We start from the raw sequence: 26,930 nt of genomic DNA, 5'->3' as shown, positions 1-26,930 counted from the left end.
GTTTGGTAAATGAATTAATTGCATATGGTTTTATTCTGCTTAATAAGTAGAAAGAAATATATTCTACCAAGGTGGTTTTGTTGTATGTAGACTATGTATTTCTTGGGTCAAATATGTCAGATAACCATATTAAATATTAACTTAAAATTATTTACATGAGATTTGGTGCAGGGAATTTGTTGTCATTTTATTTCAGGAGGAAATTTATTACACTTTCGGATCTTCATAATAACCTTTGTTCTCTTTGTAGGTCAAAGGGCTTTTTATATATTACTTCCTTAAAAAACTGTAACAACTTGAAGTCTGCAAGCCCAGAAGTATCATTTCTGTCAAACTCAAAAGGCTCTTTAGGAATGTTCTTTATCTCCAGGAAGCCTTAGAAATGACGATGTACAATGCTGTCCCTTTGAATTTAGGGGGTGTTGGTGGTCTTCAGTGGTGTGGAGAGCCAAAGCGTTTAGAAACTGAAGCTTCTACTGGGCAGCAGCTGAACTCCCTGAACCTCTCTTCTCCCTTTGATCTGAATTTTCCACTGCCAGGAGAGAAGGGTCCTGCCTGCCTCGTGAAGGTAGTAAAATCTTTACAGACTTGGCACTGACAAAGATGTGTGAAGTGTCTCAGAAATTAAACAAAACTTTTACCATTTGTATTTGTATTAGTTTTCTCTTGCTGCTGTAACAAATCACCACAAACTTAGTGGCTTAAAACAACAAAAATTAACATCTTGCAGGCTTTAGGCCAGAAATCATGGATCTCACTGCGGGTAAAATTAAGATGACAGCAGGATTGGTTCCTTTCTGGAGGCTCTAGAGGAGAATCTTTTCTTGCCTTTTCCATCTTCTAGAGACCATCAGCATCCCTTGGCTTGTAGCCTCTTCCTCCATCTTCAAACCCAGCAGTAATGCAGCCCTCTGACCATTTTTTCATGGTCACATATCCCTCTGACCATAGGTAGGAAAGATTCTCCAATCTAAAGGACATGTATGATTAGATAGAGCCCACTTGTGCAGCCCATGATAATCTCCCTAACTTAAGGTCCTTAATTTATACAGGTCCCTTTTACATGTAAGGTAACATATTCAAAGATTCCAGTGATTAAGACATAGACATTAGTGGGGATGGGGGTAGCATCTTCTGCCTACCACATGTTGTTTAAAAAAAATGAATATTTCAAACAGATATGGAGCAACTTTTAAATTAACATCTATTTCCTCTTTATATCATTTCTGACTTACTAATACTTACTTCATTTTCACCATTCTTCCTTTTCTTACCAAAAGCCATTTCTCACTTAGATTTAAAATAAAGTAGAAGGAAAAAAAATCTGTTAATACTTTATTCTTCTATCTTGCTTATTCTGTTTTTTATTCCTTAGAGGTGAACAAGTGATACAAGTTTCTGAAATGATCATTGAGAATTTCTGTTCTTATATGTTGTGGTTTTAACTTAAATGGCATTTCACTCATGTAGCACAGGAGCCATAATTAGCATGTTTTTCCTTCCATGCCTCTCTTAGGTTTCACCAGTAGGAGGCTTTGACAGTTTCTAATGTCCATCATGACAGACAACTTTGAAAGCTCTTTATTGTGAGAAACCTCAAGGCCATTTGAAGTTTGTGTTAATCCTCCTAATGCTGCGTAGCTTGTGAATAAGGCCAGTTAATAATCCTGAGTTTCTCCTTTCTTTTGGTGTAGTTAACAGATTTGAGATGATGCATGTTTCTGATTTTAGTTGACTGTCATCCTTTGGGGAAAGCCTTTTCTCTGAAATAGTGTGGGAAAACAGACATTGGCCAGGAGTCAGGAGTCCCATGTTTTAGTTGTTTAATTATTTGCTAGCTAGCAGGATGACTTCAGGCAAGTACTTTACCTCTATTGGTTCCAATTTGTCAAGTAAAGGAATTGCTTTAAGGTTCATGTTCTGATTTTAAATGCAAAGATGATGATAATATTATTATTACTACTACTGCTACTACTACTGCATTAACTTTAAGACGAATTTCACGTGCTCTTTTGGTGTTACTTAGTCCTAACAATATGATTTTGTATGGTCTCTTGTTAGGTCTATGAAGACTGGGAGTGTTTTAAAGTAAATGATGTTCTCGAGTTATATGGCATACTATCTGTGGATCCTGTGCTAAGTATACTGAATAATGATGAAAGGTGAGTCTATCTGCTCTTTTTCAGTATCTTTTAATTATGAAATAATTTCAAACTTTCAGAAAAGTTGGAGTATAGTTACAAAGAACTTTCTTTTCCCTTCACCCAAGTTTATGAGTTGTTAACACTTATGCTCCGTTTGCTTTGTCATTCATTTGTGCCTGTTTTTATATGCACGCATTTTTATGCATATGTACATGTTTTGGAAATGCTTGAGAGTAAGTTTTGTACGTCATACCCTAAATACTTGAATCCTTATTTCCTTAGAACAAAGATCTTCTCATATGTAATCAGAATATAGCTACAAAACTTGGAGATTTGCCATGAATACACAATACGCTAGCCACAATCCATATTTAATTCCACTGATTGTCTCAGTCCTGTTCTTTCTGGCAGTCTTTTTCTTGGTCCAGGATCCATAGAATTGATCACTCGTTGCATTAACCTGGAGCAATGTTTAGCTCCTTTTTGTTCTTCATGGTCTTGACACTTTTCAACTTGTACAACAGAAATTCACTTCTCACAGTTATGAAGGCTAGGAAGTCCAAGACCGAGGTGCCAGCAAACCCAGTGTCTAGTGAGGGCCTGTTTCATGGTGTGCAGATGGCTGTCTTCTCACTGTGTCCTCTCGTGCGGAGCAAAGCCTTGACACTTTTGAAGAATACAAGCCAGTTATTTTGTAGGGTGTCTCTCAGTTTGGACCTGTCTGATGTTTCCTCATGATTAGATTCCAGTTAACGCATTTTGGGCAGGAAACCACATGAGTGATGTATCCTCCGTGCATCACAACAGGAGGCACAATATCCCATTACTGGGGATGTTCATCTTGATCATTTGGTTAAGGTGGTGTTCACCAGCTTTCTCTCCTATAAGGTTACTGTTTTTAACTTTGTAGTTAACAAGTATTTTAGAGGGAGATACTTTGAGACTATAAAATTTCTATTTTCTCTTTTAACTTTCACCCACTTATTTTAGCATCCATTGATTCTTGCTTAGATCATTTGTTACTGTGATGATGATTTTCTATCTCAATCATTCTTCCTACATTTATTGATTGATATTCTACTGTAAGCTTTCCCTTCTCTCCTTTTACTTGTTAAGTGATTTGTTTTTATCAGTGTTGGTGTTAATCTGTTATTTATTTTGAGACTTAAATTTTCCCATATTTGGCTAATGGGAGCCACTGCAAGCAGGCTCTGGGTCCTTTTTGACATGACCTTATCAGTTTTGAATATATATTTTCTGACACATAAGATGTTTCAGCTTCATCTTGTGCTTCACGTGCTTCAGCCCCAATATCAACCATTTTTCCAAGGACCACCAATTTCTTTTAGTTGAGGAATAGTGTTTAAAAATCAGGATCTGAGTGCTGGGTTGGTACTGGGTTGGCATTGCTTCTATGTCCTTTTAGCAGACAGAGCTAGGAGAGAGATACATACATACACACATGTATACACATTTACATACATACATATACATTTATCTTTATATCATTTCCAAGTCTATGTGTCAAAAACCAAGAGTTCACACTGTCTTTTTGGTTTCAGTTCAGTTCACCTCCACAGCTAGATGTCATTCTAGTCTTCTGCCTTTCCATATTTGTGATTCCCTTTTCTGACAGAAAGAAATCTGACTTCCAGTAGTATCCTCAATATATTCATTTGCTCAGATCTACCATACGGTAGGTTCCCCCATGTCTTGGTTTTGCTTTCCGAGATTTTAGTTACCGAGAGTCAACCGTAGTTTGAAAATATTAAATAAATTCCAGAAATAAACAGTTCATAAGTTTTAAATTACATGCCATTTTTTTAACTGAAGTATAGTCAGTTTACAATGTTATGTTAACCATGCCGTTCTTAATAGCTTGATTTAATCTCGCGCTATCCAGCTCCATCTCACCTGGGACATGAGTCATCCCTTTGTCCAGTGTATCCCATCTGTCAGTCACTTAGTAGCCATGTCAGTTATCAGATCGACTGTCGAGGGATCTCAGTGCTTATAGTCAAGTTAACCCTTATGTTACTTAATACTGGCCCCCAAGCACAAGAGTAGTGATGCCAGCGATTCGGATATGACAAAGAGAAGCTGTAAGGTGCGGTTTTTCTAAGTGAAAGGGTAAAAGTTCTCGACTTAATAAGGAAAGAAAAAAAGTGTATCTGGAGGTTGCTAAGATCTACAGTAAGAACAATAGAAGATTCAGTGAAATTGTCAAAAGGAAAAAGAAATTCATGCTAGTTTTGCCTTTGCATCTCAACCAGCAAAAGTTACAGCCATATTACATGATAAGTGCTTAGCTAAGATGGAAAAAGCATTACATTTGTACAGTAAGATGTTTTGAGAGACTACATTCACATAACTTTTATTCCAGTATATCATTATAATTGTGTTATTTTTATTATTATTGTGGTTAATCTCTTACTGTACCTAATTTGTGAATTAAACTTTACCATAGGTATGTATTTATAGGAAAAGACATGGTGTATATGGGGCTCAGTGCTGCCTACAGTTTCAGGCATGCACTAGGGGTCTTAGAATGTGTTTCATGCAGATAAGGGAGGACTGCTATACAGAGAAGGTAATTTCAAGGGGTAGTCCATACTGCTACAAAAACAAACCTGCTAACCTGAGTTCAATATTTGTTTCTGGTTCTTTTTATTTCAGAATGAGAGTATATAGTCAGGGTGCTATGTTCCAGTTACTTGGGTGACTCCCTCCTCCTTCAGTGCAATACTGTTATTCATTACTCATTTTACATAGTTAAGTTCATTTGTTTCCATTGTGTTTCACTTCAGAGTTTTTCCTCCGCCCTTATTGTTTCTATACTTAAGAGTGAATACAGAAAACATGAACATTGTTACCAAAATCAAAACTATACAAAAAGAATGTAGGAGTGTCCTTCCCCGCTACCTTCATCTCTTCTACCCTGCTCCCACCCATCCTCTGTAGCGAAGCAGCCTTAGTTTCTGTTTTTATCCTTCCTGTGTCTTTTTTTGCAAAAATAGATAGATGCATGTCTATTTCCCCCACTTAACAGTCTATCCTGAAAATCCGGATCATCCTTATTTTTTTTGTTTTGTTTTGAGGTTGGCAACAGAAAGGAAATATATTCTACCCCCGTGATAAGAGTTTTCTTACTAAATATTGGGCATTCAGCCTTGGTTTCCCCATAGGAAGAACTTGGTTTTTTTCACACACACACAAAAAAATGATGCAAAACAAAAATTTTAAATGACTTAAACTTACATAACAGTTCCTTAATAATAGTATACAAAATTGCCTGTCTTGGCTGTTTCTGGTTATGAGTCTCCTGCTTGGGTAACTTCACTTATGGAGGCATTTTAGTGCACCGACTGAGACACGTGGCCTGGGTTGGGATCCTGGTCTGGCCACTGACTGGCTGCGAGACCTTCAACTTAACTTCTGCAGTGGCTTGGTTTCATCCTTGTAAATGAGGGCGGTTGTGAGGTTTTAATGAAGTTGTGTGTGCAAAGCGAAGAGCATTGCCCAGCACAGGATACACACTATATAAAGACTGTTGGCATCATTCCTGTATTTAAGGAGGATGGTAGTGTGAATTGATAACTCTGTAGAGTCAGCCTGTAAAGTGATGATCTAAAAACATTTTAGTCACTTATTTCAATCATCTCACAATAAATTTATCATCTAATTTATTTGGCAAATCTGAGAAACTCATTTTCTTTTCACAGCTTGTCTATTCATTATTCAAGGGAGGTATCATGTAAGAATAAAATTAGGAAGCATAATTAGTAAGGTAGAGATGAATGGATTCTCCACACTGAGTAATAGACACCTGCTGGCTTTTGAGGGCAGGACCCCCATTTTTGAGACATGCTATGAAGTATTTGGTGTCCTAGCTGATAGCTTAAGAAAGGGTATCTGCGTTTTGAAGTAACTTTATGGGTGACATGCTGTGTCCCATTTATCGCAGTTACAGCGTGCTGAGCAAAAATGTTATTGTCTTGAAGAACAGAACAAATACGTGATATCTTATATGACCTAAGTAGCCTGAAATCTGTGTGATGTAACAGTGTTCAACAAGGAGACATACAGGTGTAGCTGTTCTTGGCTTGAGTACTCATTTTGTTTTCAGAGAGAGATTATTTTTGCATCTCTACAGCTGATGTCTCCGTGCACTGACACTGTCATCTCTCTGCAGGGACGCCTCTTCACTGCTGGATCCAATGGAATGCACGGACACGGCCGAAGAACAGCGGGTGCACAGCCCTCCTGCCTCCCTGGTGCCGAGAATCCACGTGGTCTTAGCCCAGAAGCTGCAGCACATCAATCCGTTACTGCCTGCTTGCCTTAACAAGGAGGAGAGCAAAACCTGTAAGTGTAAGTGCTGAAGCCTCGGGGCCGCGAGACTTTCCCAGTGTGGCGGGCGCTGTCAGGTCCTCAGTCGTCAGAATGTTTCTCCAGCAGTCGCCGTTGCTTTGCCCCATTTTTCCTTTAAGTTAATTCTCTTAAGATGAGGCCTCCCCCCCAAAAAAAAGGTATACACGCTGCCTTATTTTGACAATTGGCATCACTTCCTGACCAATATTTTAAGTCTGTACTAGTCATCTCTTGATGTGTGTGTTTGTTCCGTGGTTATTTTCTAACCTGAGACACCCAGTGGAGCTGCTGTGTATTCTGAATCCGGTCTCACTTCTCTCCCCAGTTGTTTCCAGTTTCATGTCTGAATTGTCTCCAGTCAGAGCAGAACTGCTGGGGTTCCTCACTCACGCCCTTCTGGGAGACAGTTTGGCTGCTGAATACCTTATATTACATCTCATCTCTACAGTGTAAGTGCTGTGACCCTGGTGGGAATTCAGGGAGTTTGGCAGAAAAGAACAGGAAAGGTTCTGAGGTAATTAGCCTGTTTCCAGCACTTAGGCTTCATCGCCAGATGGTATTTATTTGTTCAGTGTAACAGGTATTATGTCAAATCCACAGACATTCCTTTTTTCAACTTTTCTTAGTGTCATATGTAGCATTTTGATTATGTCTCTTAAATTAAGAGCCAAAATAAGGTGAAGAATCTGGCTAATGAGCAAAACGAGCTGTTTCATTCTCTGCTTCCTAGATTCTCTATTAATCCATCACAAGGCCCTGTGTCCGCAGGCAGCGGGCTCTGTGGGTGCGCGTCTCACTTGTGTGTGCACATGAGCTGCTGTCCCTCTCACTCCACTGTAGCTCTCTGTTTTCTGATTTCAAAATAACATGTGTGCCTTCAACAAGTTCCAAGAACATCAGAAAGAAAATAGAAATCGTCTGTAATCTCACCACTTAGTGATGATCTCAGTTAACACATGTTGGCACCTGTTCATGTCATCTTTTTTTGTTCACATATGTATACACCCTCCGTAGATCTCAGTTATACTCTAAACACAGATCAGTACCTTGCTTTTATCATTTAATATATATCAAATATTCTCCCATCATAATTCTTAAACTTTTTAATGGATGCACGTATTTCATTATAGACAGTTGTACAAGTTCCGTAAATGTTAGGTTTTCCTAGTATTTCCTCTTTTTAAATAACCCTGCAGTAAACATCTTTGTACTAAAAATCTTTTCTCAGATAGGATTTGAGACAGGATTTGACACAGTAGTACGTAGTAGTTGAGAGCATAGCGTACAGAACCAAACTACCTGGGTTCAAATCCAGCTCTGCCTCGTCCTGGCTGTGTGAACTGGGGCATATTATGTAAAATTTCTTGGCCTCAGACTTCTCATGTATGAAATGGAGATGATAATACCTACCTCAGAGTGTTTGAGAATTAAGTGAGAAAGCATGGAAGCACTCAGAACAGTACCTGGAACATGACCAGCACTTAAGTATTGGCTATGATTTTTATTGCTATTATCCTGATTAAAAAAAAAAAACTGATCACATAATCTGGTTTATTTTTAATGACAGCATTAAGCTAATTTTTCTTTGTTTGCTTTTTGATGGAAATCATCTGAGTATCTTATTGGTTGATAATCTTTTTTTTTTTTCCCTAGATATACAAGAAGAGATGTTCTTCCACTGGGAAAATTTACTGTTAACTTGAGTGGTTGCCCACGGAATAGTACCTTCACAGAACACCTGTATCGAATTATTCAACATCTAGTTCCAGCAGTAAGATCAATATAAATGTATATTGTAAACCTAAGTACACTTTATAAAAATCCATCTGATTGTCTTCCATTGAACCCAAATATTTAACTGTCAGATTTTAATAGATCTCATTAAAGGGAGACAAAGCCTGCTTAGTTCCTTAATTTAAAATGTATTCATCCCTAAACAATTCACTTTTCGTTTATTGCCTTAGCACAAATTTCTGTAAGTAACAACACAATTGTAGTTTCTCCCTTAAAATTGTACTCTGGGTTGATGCCAGTTGGTTTGTATAATTTGGTATTCTTTGTGTGCTTTAAAATCGTCAATCTAAGTAAACTCTGAATTATAGGAGCATAAATCTTTTAGTTGAGGTATAGCTTTATCTCTTCTGCCCCAATTTTAATTCTTGTTTGGAAAGTTGGACTACTTTTATTTGTCAGGACATCTGGAATGCAGTGTTTATGTGGCGGTAAGATCTTAGGAATGGGGACTAGCTTCTGATTAGTTGTGTGACTGGCATTGCTGATCAGTTCTTACTTTGGAAATTTAAGAGATTGAAATAGATCATTTAACCAGTGGTTACTGAGTGTTTTCTAGGCCCTTAAGAAACGACAGTGGACTAAATATACCAACATTTCTCACACTCCTTGACTCACTTTATACTCTTAGGCACATTACTGAGGCCTCAGAGAGTTGTTGTTTGTATGGGTTTTACCCTATTAGAATTTACCATATTAGAAATTAAAGCTAAAAAATACTGAAGTATTAATTCATCGAAAATAACAAATCAATTATATATGAACATAAATAAAATACTTTTGTAAAAAATAGCTATTTTTCCAAACAAAAAATATTAGTGATAAGTGACACGGTGTTAAATTTTTGCCAATCTCTGTAATGTCTGGATTAAGAGAAGACAACTGGGAAAACGAAAAAAAAGAGAGAAGACAGCTGGATTGTCCTGTGTTTCTGCATTCAGTCTATTGTAACATGATGTTTTGGCTGAAGTGTATGAGGGAAAGCTGGCCTCACACGGATAGGGGAGTCACTGGCAAAGGAAGGACTATTTTAATGGCCTTTTCAGATAACTGTAGATTTTCTTCTGACACTAGATCAAAACTGTCCATGTGGCATTTTCGTTCATGATAGTTGCAAGTGTGAAATCTGAAATCTCATCAGTGAGCTTTTTATACTCCGCTGTAGTAGATTCATTGGTCTGTCTTGCACACTGAATGGATCTTTTATCCGTGCATGATTTTGACCTCATGGACCCCATCAAAGGGTTTCAGCAGCTCCCTGGGAGTTCCCTGGACCACATTCTGAGAATTACTGAAAAAGAGTTTTTAAATGATTGTGGTGGAAAACACACAACTAACAGGTACATACACAGTGTATCACTGAAGCGCCACGGAGAACAGTGAAGGCCTGGGAGAAGGGGAGGGGTGCCTGGTGGCGGGCCAGGGCGGAGCTGCTGCCAGCAGCGGCGTGGTCGGGGAAGGCCCCGCGAGGGCGGAGCTTAGGGAGAGACGCACCCGTGGGAGCCCCACGCACAGCTGGGCCGGGGCGGGTCCGCCCCGCGCGGAGAGCAAGCCCAGGCCTCAGGCATGCCGGGCCTGTTGGAGGGGCGCCCGCAGAGGGGCTGGTGGGGCTGGTGGGGCTGGTGCGGCGCGAGGACTAGGGAGAGGGGCGGGACGTCGGGTCTGAGCGGCAGCCTCTCAGAGCTGTGAGGCCAGGTTTAAGTAGCCTGTACGTGGGACATGAATTATATTTTTAAGTGTGAAAGTTACTAGGGAAGGTGCTCAGGGTTCTTGCGTGGTAAGGGATTTCCTTTCTGTTCTTTTTATTCTACATCACTTTGTAGTGCATTTGTTTACTCTTTCACTTTTACCGTACCTCACTCCCTTACATTACTCTCGTGTTTGTGTCTAGCCAGCACTGAACTTTTTCTAAACACTTGCTTCTTTAATGTCTTATTTAGTTTGCACAACAGATTAAGTGTGAGTGAGCTGCTTTTGCTTATATGGAGCTAGACCCTGCTCTGTGCCACCTTTCGTTTTAACAGACTCTGTTTCCTTAGGGATTATTTGTTTGTATTTATTATGTGACCCACCCCCCTTCCCCTGCTACCCACTGCTTTCTTTGATTACTGAGCCAAACTACAAAAATCCTCTACATTTTGAAAATACATCTTGTCTCTTCTTCAACATCCTTCCCCACCCCAGTCTCCACCTCTACCACGCATACTTCTTTTTGGGCCAGAGTGATAGTAGATTGGAGTACAAAGCAGGGTAAGGAGGAGCATGGTGTGCTCAGTGGCTGGAGGAGGAGGTGCGTGTGGTTTTAATAGACTGTCTGCTAAGACTCGGTGAGGAGGCAACTTGCAGCCTGGGTGGAGCGGGTGCTGAGACCCACAGCACTGTATCCTCCACGCCTTGCATCTTCAGAAAAGTTTGTTCAGAAGTCTGCAGTAGTCTGTGATGAATGAATATGGTTTTAATTCAGGGAACACAGAGGAAAATTAGCTTTCTCTCCCCCTCTTGATGAGTAAATAAATGTATTGTGTTAGACTGTGGTGGGTTAAAGGAGTTAAGCATCTGGATATTTCTGTTTCTCAGTCGTTTATCATTTGTTTCTGGTTCACTTGTAAAATAAAAATTATTTTTCAAGAATACTGAACAAGGCAGTTGAAAATAAAGCAGCTCATAGAGCCAGTGAAATTCTTATTTAGGATGTAGATATTTTTGCTAAGAGCTTAAGAAACCATGAGATTACTTCCTTAGAATTGGTAAGAGCTTTCTTTCCATATAAAATCCAGTCTTTAACCCTAAATATATACTTTCTTAAAAGGGGGAAACTTAGTTCCTGGCTCATTAAGAAATTTCTCTTTGCAGTCTTTTCGTCTGCAGATGACTATAGAAAACATGAACCGCTTGAAATTCATTCCCCACAAAGACTATACAGCCAATCGTTTGGTCAGTGGGCTCCTTCAGCTGCCCAGCAATACTTCTCTCATCATTGACGAGACTCTCCTGGAGCAGGGGCAGCTCGACACGCCAGGTGTGTGCACAGATGAGTCCCTCCTTTAACTCCCAGCAAAGCGAGGTCTGGTAATGAAGATCTAAAAGAATAAGTGAACTAAGACAGATTCACACTTCACAAGTGTTTAAGACAAAGTCTTGCCCTATGAATTCGGTTAAAGCATGTATCATAAACAAAACTGTGTACATCAACTAGGTTGTATGTGTATGTAAGTATGAAAATAGTACAGCAACACAACAGGTAAGTAGCAGGAAGCTTCTTAAAGGCTGAAAAGAAAGGAGATTTTGCCTTTAGTCCTATATTACCTCAAAAGGAAAATTGCAGAAAAGATCTAATGAAAGTTTTTTTATCAGCGAACGTGATTTAAAATTTTTTTTTCTAAGAATCTCTGAAAAAAAATTTAGTAGATCACATGGCTTGAACTAATCTCATTGATGGAGCATGACACAAAATTACAAGAAAGCAGATTGCTTTATCTGTGCTCAAATGAGAATTAAGAAGACACTGCTGGTGATAAGCTCAAGGCGTAAAGATAGAGAAAATAGTGTAGACTGGGTACAACTAGGTGGAAGTATAAAATCAGTGAAATTCAATAACCTTATCTAATACCTAATAACCTAGGTGTTAGATTTGGGGGCGTGGGTGTCTGGGCTCCAGAAATGTAATTGTCTAGCTTAAAAAAACTTTTTTAAAAGCAGTAGAAACCTCATGTCTTGTTATCAGTGTCAGCAAAACTAATCTGATTAGGTGATTAAAACCAAATGACTGAAAAGTTATTTTCTGGCTTTTGTTAGGTGTTCATAATGTGACTGCCTTGAGCAATCTAATAACTTGGCAGAAGGTGGATTACGACTTCAGCTACCACCAGATGGAATTCCCTTGTAATATCAACGTTCTTATTACTTCAGAGGGGAGATCACTCCTGCCGGTACGAAGGGTCATTTCAAAATTGAAGGGGTCGTTTCAAATTTGTTTCAAAATTGTGGCTGCTGATGATTAATGACGGAATTGATTACTTTTGTTCTTTGGGGTGAAAACTTCGTATCTATCAAGTATCAGCTAATCACAAGACAAGCCAAGAAAGCTGTTGGCAGCAGAAACTCCCACATCTGGGCAGAGAAAGTAGAAGCTGTCTGTAAACTGCCTGATTAACATCTAGACCTTTGTTCTTGCTGCCTCTGTTCCATTGTTTTCTGCCAATCTTGTGAGAAATATTTTAGACTTCCTTTCAAAATGTTCTTAATCACCTGGTAATTATTTCTGTGATTTATGGTAAAATGTTCTGGTAAATCGTCAGAGTGACTGATGAGAGCTTTTACTTCTAAGTCTTTTAGTGATGAGAAATGCACCCACTTGTTTAAAAGGCATAAAGTTTCTCTGTATAACGGTGTTCATCTATGGTATATGCCTATGAATGAGAATGAAATGGCCCGTTGGTAAGTTTTCTGAGCGCAAGTGTGATTTGCTCTATGTGGTTTCTAGAAATGCAGTTCAGTAAGATATAGAGTACGTACTTCTTGATTAAGGAAACATCTGAAACATTTTAATTAGCTGCCTTTTGGTGGTTCACTACCTTTTTCTGTGTTTACTGATACCGTTGAGAGACACTGTGAGTAACCAAGGAAGGGCTAACTTTTGTAATTATTCCTGAGGTAGTTATAGTGCATATAAATGAATATGAAAAGTGGCCTCATCCTAATAATGAATAGTGTTTCCTAGTTCCCTTACGGGCTGATAGAGATGATGCATTCTCCTGGAATTTTGGGTTAATTTAGGAACTTGGAAAATATTGTTCACTGCTTCTCTTTTTAGGCAGACTGCCAGATCCACTTACAGCCACAGCTGATTCCTCCCAACATGGAGGAATACATGAACAGCCTCCTCTCAGCGGTGCTGCCTTCTGTGCTGAATAAATTCCGCATTTATCTGACCCTTTTGAGGTTCCTGGATTATAGTATATCTGATGAAATAACCAAGGTATGTTTGGGTTAAACCAAGGATTTCCCTGTGTTGAATTGGCATATTTAACCAATTTACATTACTATAATTACTGATAAGGTAATTGTGCTATTTTGTTTTCTGTGTCATATGTCTTTTTTGTTCCTCTGTTCATCCATTATTGTCTTCTTTTGTTTGAAATAGATAGTTTTAGTGTACAGTTTTAATTTCCATGTCTTTTCTTTTATGATATTTTTTTCTTTAGTAGTTGCCCTGGGAGCTACAGTTAACATCTTGACTGTGATCATCTGTTTAGGATTGTAGCAGTTCGATCGCAGTGGTGTGCAGAGGCTTTGCTCACACTTTATCATTCCATGCCTTCTCTCCTCCTCTGAACTTAATCGTCATACAGGTGACATCTCTGTACCTTGTATGTCTATCAACACGCTTGTCATTACTGCTTTATGCAGCAGTTGTCTTTAAATCAGAGGAAAAGAGTTACAAAGAAAGACATTTACACTGCCTTTTATATTTACCTGTGTGGTTACCTTTACCAGTGACCTTTATGTGGATCCAGGTTAGTGTACAATCCTTTCACTTCAGCCCAAAGAACTCTTACACGTGTTTCTCAGTACTTTTTGTAGGACAGATCTGCTTGTGACATACTCTCTTTTAAAGTTTTTGCTTATCTGGGAATGTCTTAATTTCTCCTTAATTTTTGAAGACTGATTTTGCTTGGTGTAGAATTCTTGGTTTATAAGCTTATCCTTTCAGTAGTTTGAGTAAGTCCTCCAGCCGCCTTCTGGCCTTTCTGATAGAAGTCAGTTTCCAGTGAGAGGACCTTCTGTACAGTGAGTCATTCTTCTCTTGTCCTTTCAGGATTCTCTTTAGCTTTTGACAGTTTAGCTGTGATGTGTCTAGGTGTGGATCTCTTTGATTTTATCCTACTTGAAACTTAGGAGCTTCTTGGATGTGCAGATTGATGCACATTTGGGGGAAGTTTTCAAGATGTAAGTTTTTGATCATTACTTTTCTTTCTGTTGCTTTCTCTCTCCTCTCTGGCCCTCTCATACCTGTTTGTTGGTACACTTGATGGTGTCTTTGAGGCTCTGTTCATTTTTTCTCATTCTTTTTGTTTTCTGTTCCACATACTGGCTAGTCTTGGTCAGCCCATCTGCAAATTTGCTGAATCTTTCTTCTGCCTGCTAGAATCTGCTTTCAAGTGAATTTTAATTTCACTTGTATTCAACTTCAGAATTTGTTTGCTTTTTAAATAATTTGTCTCTTTATTGGTATTTTCTATTTGGTGAGACGTTCTCATACTTTTAGTTCTTAATTCATGGCTTAGTTCTTTGAATATTTAAAATAGCTGATTTGAAGTCTTTCTCTAGTGACTCCAATACTTGGATTTCATCAAGGACAGTTTCTGTTGAGTTCTTACTTTCTAGTGAAGGGGGCCACACACTCTTGTTTCTTTGTATGTCTCCTAAGTTCTGTGTTGAAAACCAGGCGTTTTAAATAGTATAACATGGCCAGTCTGCTCTGGCAGATTCTCCCCGCTCCCTGTGGTTTGTTGTTATTGCTGTTTGTTGTTTAGCAACTTTCTGCATTAATTTTTTTTAAGTCTGTTCTTCGTTGTATGTGGGCACTAAAATCTCTGCTCAGTTAGCTTAGTGCTCAGTCAGTGATTGGATAGAAATTTAATTTCCTTAGATGCCTGGAAGCAGCCACCCAGTCTAAGCCAAGGGGCTCTGTATCCATGTTGGGGCCAGCCTTCAAGGCCCAGCTGTGCAGTTTACAACTCTGCCCTAACTTTGGCCTTCTGCTTGCACAGAGCCTCAAGGTTATCCAGAGGTGAGAGCTTAGGGCCTGCTCAGATCTTCTAAGCATGAGCACAGCCTGTGCATGCAAGTGGCCTTCTGAACTCTTGGCAGGGGAATATGTGTATTTTATTTTCATTTTTTTAAAAAAAAAATTTCCCCAGAGCCTCCTATCAACATCTTACTCCCCAGATTTTATTTTTACTAGTTTTGTTAGCCTGCTGTTTCAGCCCCAACTATTATCCAGTACCTGGGGCAGTCAAGATGATCAGTAATTGCTTCTGATTGTTTTTGATAAATGCTCTGGGGGAATGGGCTGTTCGCACTGGGCAAGTTCCAAGTCCGGTTAAATAAAGACAGCCTTGCAGATGGGTTCTTCCAGGGAACCACCAGTCAGATGACAGTTCTCTGGGAATGATACTTTGGAAGAGCTCCAGCCCCACTACCCTCTCCCCTGGTTGCCAGGCTGTCTGTTTTCAGGGCTGCTCCGGGGTGGGGTGAGAAGGGGAATGGGCCGAATTAAAATGCCTCAGTCAGAGCTCATGTTCTTCCTGTCTTTTGTGAAAAAGGCTCTGCAGATTGTTTCAAGCATCTGGTTAATTTCCAGAGTTTTGAAGAAGCTGATTTTGATCCTTTTTTTTTTTTTCAATTTATTTTATCATTTTAAAAATTTTGTTGAGGGGTAATTATATTTATTTTTTAACGGAGGTAATGGGGATTGATCCAGGACTTCATACATGCTAGGCATGCACTCTGCCACTGAGCTCTGCCCTCCCCCTGGTTTTGGTCATTTTTGCCAGTGTTCTTACTCCCTTTAATCGTGGTGAGAATTTTCAGAGGTCCTTTACTTGGCCATTTTTGCTGACGTCTCTCTTCCCTGTGTGTAAAGGCATAGTGTTTGCTGTGCAGGTTGCTGGCTTATATGTGTTTGCCTGACCTTCTCAAATGAATCTTGAGTTTTGTTACTTTGTTTAGAGTACTTTCCCCAGTAGTAGTACTTATTGTAAAGTTTGGTTTTCAGCCTTTTTACCCATGTTATCTCATTTTCTAAGAGGCAGGGCTGACTTGCTCATTTTTACATTAGGCAGGGGACCATCTTTCCTTTTCCCTACAAAATGCAAACATCGTTTTCTCATAAGGAATAACCTTCAAGTTCATTACTTTTTTGATAAAGGCAGTTGAAGATGACTTCGTGGAAATGCGCAAGAATGATCCTCAGAGCATTACTGCTGACGACCTGCACCAGTTGCTCATTGTAGCTCGGTGAGTGGACATGTTCACGGCTGCCTTTTCAGTGAGCCGTAGGTAAATCTCCTACTTTATTTAGGGTAACTGAGGCAGATTTATAAAAGTGAAAATGAACTTTTTCCTACTAAAAACCCGTTGTGAAATGGCTCATTGAGCGGGAATGATGTTTGGCCAAGGATCACTTCAGTGGACTAGGCATGCTCCTTGATCTCTGCACTTCAAAGAAGGGGCAGTCGCCACCCAAAGTTGACTCTTAAAGGATTCCTTTGTAGAAGTCTGACTTGGCCCTTGATTTATGTGTAGTTACCAGATGGTTTTGTCTCCCAACCCAGTATTAAGAAAAAAACCTACAACACAATAGGACTTAAAAAAAAAAAAAAAAGCATTACCCTAGACCTAGACTTAAATTTGTTTCTATATTTCAAACCAGGTTTCTGTCTCTCAGTGCTGGTCAGACAACGTTGTCAAGAGAACGATGGCTAAGAGCAAAACAGCTAGAGTCCTTAAGAAGAACCAGACTTCAACAGCAGAAATGTGTGAATGGAAATGAACTTTAAAGATCTGACACCTATGAAAAAGTAATGGGCAGATTATAGCCACATTATTATAAAATTCAAGTATCATTTATACCATTTTTTTGTAGATAATTTGTATCAAAAACCAATGACTTTTCCTGAAATCAAGCCTGGTAACATCTAAAGTTTATATAATATTCAGTAAGGGCTTTTACCTTACTGATTTTATGGAGCTTTTGAAGTTTGTTTTATAATTATAAAAATTAGTAACGATGTACAAAAATGTATTTGATATTAAAAGTTTAATATTGATAATGTTGCTGATTATACCATTTCCTTAGCTTCAGCTAAGTCATAGGACAGACTGTTGAAATGCTAACATCAACTTCATCTGACGAAAATTGTTGCAATTCCAAAGTGAAGGGAATTGTTCACTTCAGATTTTTGTCTTTCCAGTGAACAGTGAGTCTGATGTGTTTAGTGGTCCAAGTTTGGGGGATGGCCAAATGCCATTAATTCACATGATGATGTGAAATTCTGTAGTATCATTTCCCAAACATCTGACCACAGCTTTTTTCCATTTAACAGTTGTTAACATGCAAAACAAGTCTTTTACATGGCAGTGGTTCCCACACTTTTGGGTTTCATGGACCAGTAATATTTCCAAAAATTGTGGGGATTGACAGGGTTGCCAATTTATTTTGCCAAGTAATCTGAAAAGTCACTGTATTATCACCATTTTTTTTCATAAAAGGACAATCTCAGAACAAGAGATAGTTCTTTAAATGGAATAAATGTAGCTTTTTGAAAAAAAAAAAAAAAACACTACATTGTCCTTATTTTTCTCACTTTACTCCAGTGCATTTGGGAACCACTGTTTTATGGGACTCACCTAAGGGAATGCTTCCTGCCCTATGACGTTGTTCTGCCCAAATATGAAGAGCGCAAATCAATTACCTTTTAAAAAAATGCCTTCTTTAGGGAAAAAATGGTTTTTAATTCTTTTCCTAATAAATGTCATTTAGTTGCTTTGATGATTACTTTGCATTTTGAGCTTTTTATATATAAGTTTATCAACAAGTTCCAGATGCGTCAGATCAGCTAACACTATCTGCTGGCCCAGGAACGCCCTGACAAAAGCTGTAGGCAGGCTTTCCCCAGACCAGCTAACAGCTGCGAGCTTTTACAGGAACAAAAATACTACCCATGGCTAGAAAGCAAATTCTTACAGCGCAGTAGTTGTAACTGTGGCATCAGGAATCTCTGGAGGGGGCAGAACATTAAGCTATCACTGGCTATATCTAAAGATTAGTTTCTTTTAGTCAGTAACTTAGTTGGAAACATAAAATTCTGCACGCGCACACACACACACCCCTAGGCCTAAACTGACACTGCTAACCAAGAAAACAGGGTCAGCTTTGAAAAAGGAGAAATTTATTATGCCTGATGAACTGAAGTGAAAATTACTAGTTGTTTAACTTTTCCTAAATTCAAATCTATTTTTATAAACTAATGTAAATAATCTGTTTATATTTAGAATTCTAACTAGTTTTCATTTTTGTAACTGGTAGACTAGACCTTCCTTAAACTGTTAGAAATAAAGGCTCAGCCGGATTTGTGAGAATAAAATTCAACAGAGTAGATTAGTTACCATGTGTTTATTGTGCCAATGGGAATTGTAATTTACCAAAGAGAAATACATAATTTGCTTGGTCTTAAAGAAAAGGAAAACCCTCTTGCAAATAAAAAAAACTTCCCAAATTACTAGTACTTCGGGCTGTTTTTCATGAATTTTAAGACTCACCCCGGTGTGGGAAAAGATCCTGGGTGCTTTGGTAGAAACCCATTACCAGAGGTAAACTTAGGTACAGCAGGTGGTGCAGCATGGTGTCCTCCTTCTGAAGTCCCACTCAGGTAGGAGTCTGGTCCTCTGGGCTTCAGAAGCCCTTTTCTCCGCTGACAACGAAGTTTGCTGATTTAATGCAATGTGAATCCTATTTGAATCACCAGGAAACCAGACAGACATCTGTATTACCCTGATTGGAATTAAAACATCACCTTAACTTTAGTTTTCAAAAATCTCTGAAACTATTTTCTTTGGAGCTTAAAAATGCATTTTTTCACATGAGCTCATTTTCTTTCATGTTGTAGGATACTTAATAGTTTCAAGACAAGGTGGTAAGAGAAGGCATTCAGTTTCAGTGTCTGGGTTTTAAAATGGGATGGCTTGTAATCCACTTCATCATTTTAAAAGTCTTGAAAACACTTCAGATAAGTACTTGGAAAGGCTGGGACCAAGTGTTCAGTTATAGCAAACTTAGCTTGCTTCTGGTCTTTAATCTGATTTTTAAAATCAAACCCTTATCTTTGAACTGTTATTCAAGGAATTCTCATTCACATTGTCACTTTAAATTATAATGATACTTTATTTTAAATAGTCACAAGATCTGACACTTCAAAAAAAAGATTCCACTAATAAATAACAAAAGTGAAAATACTTATCAAAGTCACAACAGACGTAAAGTTTAGCTGAGAATCACTGCAACAGAGTAAGGCTCTAAAGATACCAGACGAACCAATACTTAGCTGGAATAAGTTGCACAACTTTCTCACTGTATGGGCTTACAGATGAGGCCCTGGCTCCACGTGGTCGAGGTTGCAGTCATAAAACCGGTTTTAGCACAATCGTGCTTCAGACTAAAGTTTTCAGTAGTTGTGATAGTCTGTACAAGATGTTATGGACTGACCCCTGCAAAAAAGTGTAACTTGAAGACTTCTTTCCGACATTACCAGTGTCCAATAAATGTACATTCCTAACATTTCTGAAAACAGAAGAGAATTAAATTTAATAGGTGCTGGTATTCACATCTGATCTCTCAGGTTTTATGACTGGTAAGTCTCAATGCTCCTAGTCTCCAGGGTGTGTATAAGGTGGCAGTATTTTAAGCTTGTTAAGTAAATATGGGGAAATTAGGATCAAAGGGGCATCCATGTCTTGACTATAGCGCCATTAACCCTCATAACTTTATATGGAATGGTTACGCCATCAAAACTAAACCAACAGTTTTTATATTAAAATGCTTCTCCATACTAGTAACACTTTATTTAAAGTCACTAAAAACTACCTTGTAGAGGTAACACACAGAAACGGACAAACAATAAAAAATATGAAAAAAGCTCATCACCTAAATGGATCCATGTCCATCCTTTATGTGTCTACTTCATAATCCACCCACCCACCCCATTCCAAAAAAGCTTCAGGTTATTACGTCCCAAAGTCATCTATTCCTGAATTGCTTCCAAAGAAACAAACTGCCCTGTAGTGTATAAGCTACTTAAGGTCTGCACATTCTAGGATGCTGCACTTCTGTTGTCCTAGCCATCAAATTTGGAAATCTGCTCAAGTTCAGACTCCTTTTAAAACCTTCAGAAATAAACATAATTAGAATTTGCGATCCCTAGATTCAAAGTACAGGTTAAAATAGCCTAATATGTAACACCTCCCTTTCTTGGATTAAATAAAAGCCACAGGATTCTTAGCAGCTAAAAACTAAATCTGAATTATTCGTGTCTGGCATTGTGTAAACATATTTTTAAGTTCATTTTGCTGGACTTCATTAACTACTTCAGGCTCTGCAGGGCTCTTCTGAACCTTGGCCACTGCATAGTTTATCCCCTGGGTTAATCCAGCTTGGGTAATATTAGCAACCTGGACCATGGAACTTCGAATCTTTGCAAAGGGAGAGACTGCTCTGCTGCTACAGCTCTCTGAAGGAGAAGGAGTTACATGCGGCCCTCTCTCAAGTTCAAGTATGCTGGGTTCAGAGCCGGGGGTCTTTTGAGATACCACTGAATGCACTGGTTCAACTGATAAGAACTGTGGGCCTGTTGCAGAAAAAGACACATCTAATTGAGATGGTCGAGAAGGTATCTGTTCCGTTGATTCAGACTGAGTTTCTTCATTAGAAACTTGATTGGTCATTTGATTTCCTTCCTTGCTAGCCTGCTGAGGAGCAGACCTAGTTTCTGTTAGCTGGGTCATTTTGTTTTGTGCATCTTGTACAAATCTGTGGCAGTAAATATCCACAGGCTTGGCAAAGCCAGTCAGTGTGTGTATGCTGTCAGCAGAAGGACTTTTCTTCAAAGGAGACTCACGGCCTTTCCCAAGCCCACTTCCGTGAGCAACAGTAACCTCTGAAGGAACATGAATACTAATATCAGTGCTGCTAACAGACTGGGATCGGCTGCCTAATCGAGGTGCTGAAGCAATAATACCACAACTAGGAAGGACGTAGTCTCCTGGCCCTACATTCTCTAAAGAGTTAGCTAGCTGCCTGTCTTCATCAGACTTGGAATTCGTAAGGAACTCATCAGAGTGGTATGAGTCATTATCTGAAGACATTTCCCCATCTGACTCTGCCTCTGCTTTGTTTTCCATCACACCTAGGTTTTCCATGGTTTCAAGACTACTATCTGATTTCCAAAGATTTACTTTTAAGTTTGGTTTTAGAAAGTTAACTTTCATTTCAGGCTTTGTAAAGTTTCCTAGCTTTCGTAGATTGCCAATATTTACATTGGATTTGGTCTGTTTCACTTTCTGATTTAGAGATGAAAATTTGCTCATTAAAAATTTTTTTCCCTGGGCCAAAGAGCCTTGGTTTTGAGATCTGATGCCAATGATGTCTTCATGAGGTTTACTGCTCTTCCTACAAATCAGAAAAGAGAAAAGTTAATTTCCCGTGGAATCCAGTATCAATTCCAATGATTAATATAAGTAAAAACTCTATTAAATTGGCCCCAATTTCTTAAAACAGCACATTGCTAAATGATAAACCCAGATGACTGCTCCAACTTGATGCTAGAACATTAATGCCCCATAGAAATATGTAAGCCATGTATATATTTTACATTTTCTAGCAGCCAAATTAAAAACATGAAATTTTAATAGTATTAACCCCATATATACAAAATATTGTCATTTCAATGTATAATCAGTATTAAGAGATGATTATTCAGGGGTGGTATAGCTTAGTGGTAGAGCACATGCTTAGCATGCACAGGTCCTGGGTTCAATCCCCAGTACCACTCATTTGAAAAAAAAAAAAGTTCAAACAAATAAACAAACTAGGTTTTAAAAAACAGGGTATCTTAATCTTTTTCAAACTAAGTCTTTGAAACAGCCAGTGCATAGTATTTTATATTTTACAACAGGGCAGCAGAAGCCTTTGTCAACGACAGTGACAAACAGACCCCAGGCACTGAGTGGGAACAGGTAGTCTGGCTGTGTGACTTTAACTCCAAGTTCAGCAAGCAAGCCACAGACGTCTCCCAAAAGTGCTTTGTCATCCTTCTCAAGCAGGCCACCTGGTGCACTCAAGAACCACCCTGCGGAAACACTACATCTGCTATATCTTAATCCTACTTAGTGAAGCCCTTCACAAGAATGAGATGAATTACGGAGTTCTTTTGGACCAAAGCTCTTGCCCTTAGAGCTGATCATAGTTTGCTATTGCATGTTTCCTTCAGCTGTGTTCTCCCCTACATTCAGAGAGGAGGGGGAGGCAGTGGAGAAGGAAGCCTGCTAACGGTAGCTTCAACCTGCATTATTCTGAGAACAAATGTTTCCAAACCCCCTGAGAAACCCCACACCTGAAATTCAACTGGTTACATTTCAACGGTTCTACAGCCCCGTGTGACCGGCTGCAATCTGGGGCAGCACAGGTTTACCACATTCACCATTTAAACCACCAGCAAAGGCAACACTGACTATAAATGGAAATCTACAGCATCTTAAGCTGTCTACACACATTGCAATTTGGCCGAATTCAGGTATGGGGAGGGGAAAGAACTCTGTTTCCTTATGTTTCCTGTGGGTTACCTGAATTTATTTTAAAAGCCTTGGGACATTTAATATAACTAAACTTAGTGTTTTCCTTTGGCATCCCTCATGGATGCTACAAATAAGAAAAATGTCAGCGATATTTGCCACTTGTCTCAGTACACAGGTTTGACACTTGTTGGTCATACAGGATTACTGATCATAAAAATATTTCATTAAAATGATGATGTTAAAGAGCTACTGATAAAGTACTACAGAATTTAAAGAATCACTCAATTTGAAAACTAAAGAGCCACTGAAATAATTATTTCTAACAGAAGACTGAACAATTTTTCTCTAGATGACAAATGGCTCTCTCTTTTAATGGTATGTGGACCTTATAAAACCTGCTCATTAGACGGACAATCCAAAAATTATAAAATGCAAAATCATCTGTTTACAGGCATTCTTTTCCCCAAATTCAAAAACCTAGTGTTTAAAACATACTAGCTGGTTATTTTCTCTAAAAAGTTACTTAAATGTGAATGCTCCCTCTCTTGAGAGTATTTTTAAGAGTTTTAAAATATATCATTTATGGCCATAATTTAAACAAAATTATAACTTTTTGATCCACAGAGATATACTTCCCTCTCTAAATACCAACACATTACCATCATGTGATTTCTCTTCTCCTTGCAAATACTTTGAAAGAAGTAAAACTTTGGATAGTAATGTCTATTTTTGAGAGAAAATCAAAGTGGTAAACTCACCTCTCAAGTTTTTTCTCTATTATAGGTACATCTAATCCCATGGCTTGCTTGGTGATCTGCAGCATCTCTGCAATGCACTGAAGGGTATCTGAAATCCAAATATAACTGCTTGCCAGTTTCTCCAAAAATATATATATAAACAGCAGCTCTAACTCAGAACTCCAAATGAAATTTGTAATCTTATAATTAAATACAAGTTTACTTGTTATAATTTACAGAAAACTCCAACTTATTCATCACTCCCCCCACTAATTCAAAATGTTCCAGAATTTTAACAGAAGAGTAAATAAAGAACCAAATCAATTGGAATTAAAGGTTTGTGCTGAAACTCTTGTTTGTCCAAACACTGTGCTAGATGCTGAGGCAACGGCTGTGAAAAAGACAGGCGACCCCTGATTACTACCTATGAGAGGCATGCGCTGGGAAGAGTCCCAGCACCTCTATGGCCAAACACACTAAGAAATCCCATTCTCAGTCCCCTTGCCCCAAACTACATCATCAGTTCAAATAATGACCCTGCACTGCTGGGAACAAAGTTGCTATTTCAAGATCTTGAATCACAAAGCTATTTTCCCAGATCATTCGGTTGGTAACAGTATGTACTGTCCCCAGTTCCACTTGGGCTTATAAGAGCAGATAAAGAGTTATCACTGAACACTTTCATCTCTCATTACCTTTTCCATCCTCTTCCGGATTGCGCATTACAGCTCTCAGTGTGTGGAAATAGCCACTCGCTTCTTTGTATCTGTAGTGCAATCGCATGCAGGAGAACTTTGGCTTCCCAAAAAGAGTGGGTTCAGGACCTAAAGACCCAAATGAGTATATGTAAATCTCTCATGTAACACTTTCTTCTATGTCTTCGAAAGACCAACAAACGTTCATCAATTATTACTTAGCACTGTTTTCTTCATAACCTAAATGAAAGCACACGCTTATTGTGATAGTTTGGTATGACAAGACTATAAATAAAAAGACTCTTCTTCAGTCTCAAATATTTAAACTTTCGATCCCTGGGTTAATCTTCCCAGGGTAAGTAATGAAAGAGGTACAGTTATTTCACTACATCCATCACTAATCTCTAAAAGAGAAGGGAATCCTAAGAAATGGACCACTTGGAATAACCCTTTCTCAGTCCAGTGAGATGTTATACCAGCTGCATAAATAAGGATCCACTCTTGGAAGAAACAGTACTTGCTTTCTATGACTTGGTTAGTATGTTAAAATTTACCTATTTCTATTTTTTCCAGGTCTTCTAGACTTAGTCGCTGATACTGGTTTACTTTGTCAACTTCATCATCATAACTAGACAAAGAGAAGAGAGTAATTGAGGATTAACATAAAAAAGCATATTTGGCTTGGCAGTGAGGTGGGACAGCAGCAACTACTATGCAGTTAAAGTCTTCCACAGCACAATACATTCCGGGGCAAAGAGTTAAACATAAATATTTTTAAAACTAGATGAAATGAGATGAACATATACATAATTCAACAGCTAAAGGAAAATCAGTTTATAGACCTTACACTAAAAGAAACCAATTACAAAGCAAAATTAAATTCAGTTTCATAAAAACTTTTGCAAAACTAAAACCTAAACCAACCTAAAAGGAAAGCAAAACAAATTTACATGCTGAAGCTTTGTATTTGTGAATAAAGCAGATAAACTGATTTCCAAAATCAAGAACAACAAAAAAAAATCCATATGATCAACCTAGGCCAATGACTGAAAAAAACGACAGTTCACATGAGGCCAAAAAGATAGTAAGTACTTGAAAAAAGTAAAACTCAATTCTGCTAAGAATGTGAGTAAGTACTTGTATTTTTACTAGTGACACTGTTAATTTGGTAGTCTTTCTTTCTGGAGATTAATCTTTCAATAAGGCACAAAAGGATATAATTCATCATATCCTTATAACCAGAGAAGTGCGTTTGCACACACACAAAATTATTTGCACAAAGACTGTTGTGTCACTCATAATAGCAAAAAGATGGAAGTATTTTAATGCCTAACAATTGGGAAGCATTTAACTATGGTATAATAATAAAAACAATGATATATAGTCACTAACAATAAAAATACATGGAGAAGGGAGAGTATAGTTCAGTGGTACAGTGTGCGCTTAGCATGCACGAGGTCCTGGGTTCAATCCCCAGTACCTCCATTGAAATAAATAAATAAACCTAATCACGCACCCTCCCAAAAAATGTGGAAAACTTGAGAGATGTATAGGAAATACTAAATACTAAAAGAACACTATTATATGAACATACTGATTACAAATAACTCTAAAGTCACATTTTCAAATTGATAAAAGGAAGTCAGAGTGATGTAAAAATTATGTTAAGCTGAAGAGGTTCAATGAAATTTCTTAAAATACACAAAAAAACCAGATTCTTGATTTTTTTTGTTATGAATTCTAAAAAGGAAATTTACGCACATTAAACAAAATTAAAAGCTTTAAATCAATAAGCAACTTACTAGGCCACGTAGTAGGCAGAGTTAGAAAGCAGTAACAGCACATCCACATCTCTGTGAGTAGCATCAATGAGGCTAAACAAACATGACACAGGAAATTAAATATTTTTGTTTTCATCTACATTTTTCTACAGCAGAGAGCCACTTATGATAAAAGATTGGCAGAGGCTGGGGGCGGGAAGAAAATCAATTAATCAATGAGTTCCACTTCTGAAGTTAAATGTGTACAATCTCCCCATTTGGAAATTAAAAAAAGAAAAAGGAACCCAGTTTAGGAAGGCAGGGTAGATAGGTGGAATGAAGAACTAGAGCTGAGGACAAGTCTGTTCTCAGAGAGGTAGACAAGGAGGAGGGAAGACTCAGTGGAAATGGGATAATAGGGATGGAGGGCAGATTGGATGATGGCAGAGAGGGTAAGGATTAGAAAGAAAGGAAAACATGAGGCTGATAAGGGAGAAATTGCCTAGATCATCTCATATAACCTAACCTTCAAAATGACATTGTACATTTAGGATATTTTTACACTCATGTAGAATGCATCCTATGAAAGAATCTTACGTAAAAATAACACTTATTTGTAAAATGGAACCAAGCCCAAACTACTTTGCATTTTTCTTACTACAGATTAATTCACTCCACTTTTAAGGAACAAGTAAACATTTCCTTATTCTAAGTCCGTTTAGTCATATTTTACCTCCACTCCAAAATCAAATATCAGAATAAGGGTTAGAAACTAGATGAATGTTGATGAACCATTAAATCAAATACTAATTTAAAAAAAGGTAAACATATAAAATCTACAAATAATCAACAGATAACTCAAAAAGAATCTGAGCTGAAGCAAAACTTTTAATCTAATGGTCATTTACTACTGAAACAGCCTTTCCAATCAAAAGGTGAAAATTAATCTGCGTTCTTACACTGGTTCTCAAAATTCCACTGTAGGACTAGATTATTTCTGCCTTAGAATTTCGTATCTATTTGCAAAGACTTATCAAAATGCTACTGAAAAACAAATGGGAGAACTGTAGGGAAAAAAAT

The 26,930-nt window shown here is 38.2% G+C and overlaps 2 protein-coding genes across 5 annotated transcripts in view; one reads left to right on the top strand and one right to left on the bottom strand.

Annotated features, from left to right (window-relative positions):
• Window positions 1–18,592, top strand: part of MCMBP (minichromosome maintenance complex binding protein) — a 46,333-nt gene extending 27,741 nt beyond the window's left edge. Inside the window, exons 7-16 of one of the 2 annotated variants that reach the window (XM_031461866.2) lie at window positions 417–568; window positions 2,062–2,162; window positions 6,337–6,515; window positions 6,841–6,964; window positions 8,169–8,286; window positions 11,160–11,325; window positions 12,102–12,235; window positions 13,120–13,284; window positions 16,240–16,328; window positions 16,744–18,592. In XM_031461866.2, the coding sequence (XP_031317726.1) occupies window positions 417–568; window positions 2,062–2,162; window positions 6,337–6,515; window positions 6,841–6,964; window positions 8,169–8,286; window positions 11,160–11,325; window positions 12,102–12,235; window positions 13,120–13,284; window positions 16,240–16,328; window positions 16,744–16,870 (1,355 nt within the window). In that variant the 3' untranslated portion in view covers window positions 16,871–18,592. The remainder of the gene's footprint in view (window positions 1–416; window positions 569–2,061; window positions 2,163–6,336; window positions 6,516–6,840; window positions 6,965–8,168; window positions 8,287–11,159; window positions 11,326–12,101; window positions 12,236–13,119; window positions 13,285–16,239; window positions 16,329–16,743) is intronic. The other variant, XM_031461867.2, reaches the window with a different exon arrangement.
• A 642-nt stretch (window positions 18,593–19,234) lies between these two features.
• INPP5F (inositol polyphosphate-5-phosphatase F) overlaps window positions 19,235–26,930 on the bottom strand; it is a 77,162-nt gene continuing 69,466 nt past the window's right edge. For 2 of the 3 annotated variants that reach the window (XM_064488484.1, XM_064488486.1), the window contains 5 exons: window positions 25,893–25,964; window positions 24,645–24,718; window positions 24,091–24,219; window positions 23,417–23,504; window positions 19,235–21,534 (listed from right to left, as the gene is read on the bottom strand). In XM_064488484.1, the coding sequence (XP_064344554.1) occupies window positions 20,379–21,534; window positions 23,417–23,504; window positions 24,091–24,219; window positions 24,645–24,718; window positions 25,893–25,964 (1,519 nt within the window). In that variant the 3' untranslated portion in view covers window positions 19,235–20,378. The remainder of the gene's footprint in view (window positions 21,535–23,416; window positions 23,505–24,090; window positions 24,220–24,644; window positions 24,719–25,892; window positions 25,965–26,930) is intronic. The other variant, XM_064488485.1, reaches the window with a different exon arrangement.

Source organism: Camelus dromedarius, chromosome 8 (assembly GCF_036321535.1).
Source record: "Camelus dromedarius isolate mCamDro1 chromosome 8, mCamDro1.pat, whole genome shotgun sequence".
Taxonomy (NCBI): domain Eukaryota; kingdom Metazoa; phylum Chordata; class Mammalia; order Artiodactyla; family Camelidae; genus Camelus; species Camelus dromedarius.
The sequence above is the reverse complement of the archived record's forward strand: the minus strand, read 5'-3'. Positions and strand labels throughout refer to the sequence as shown.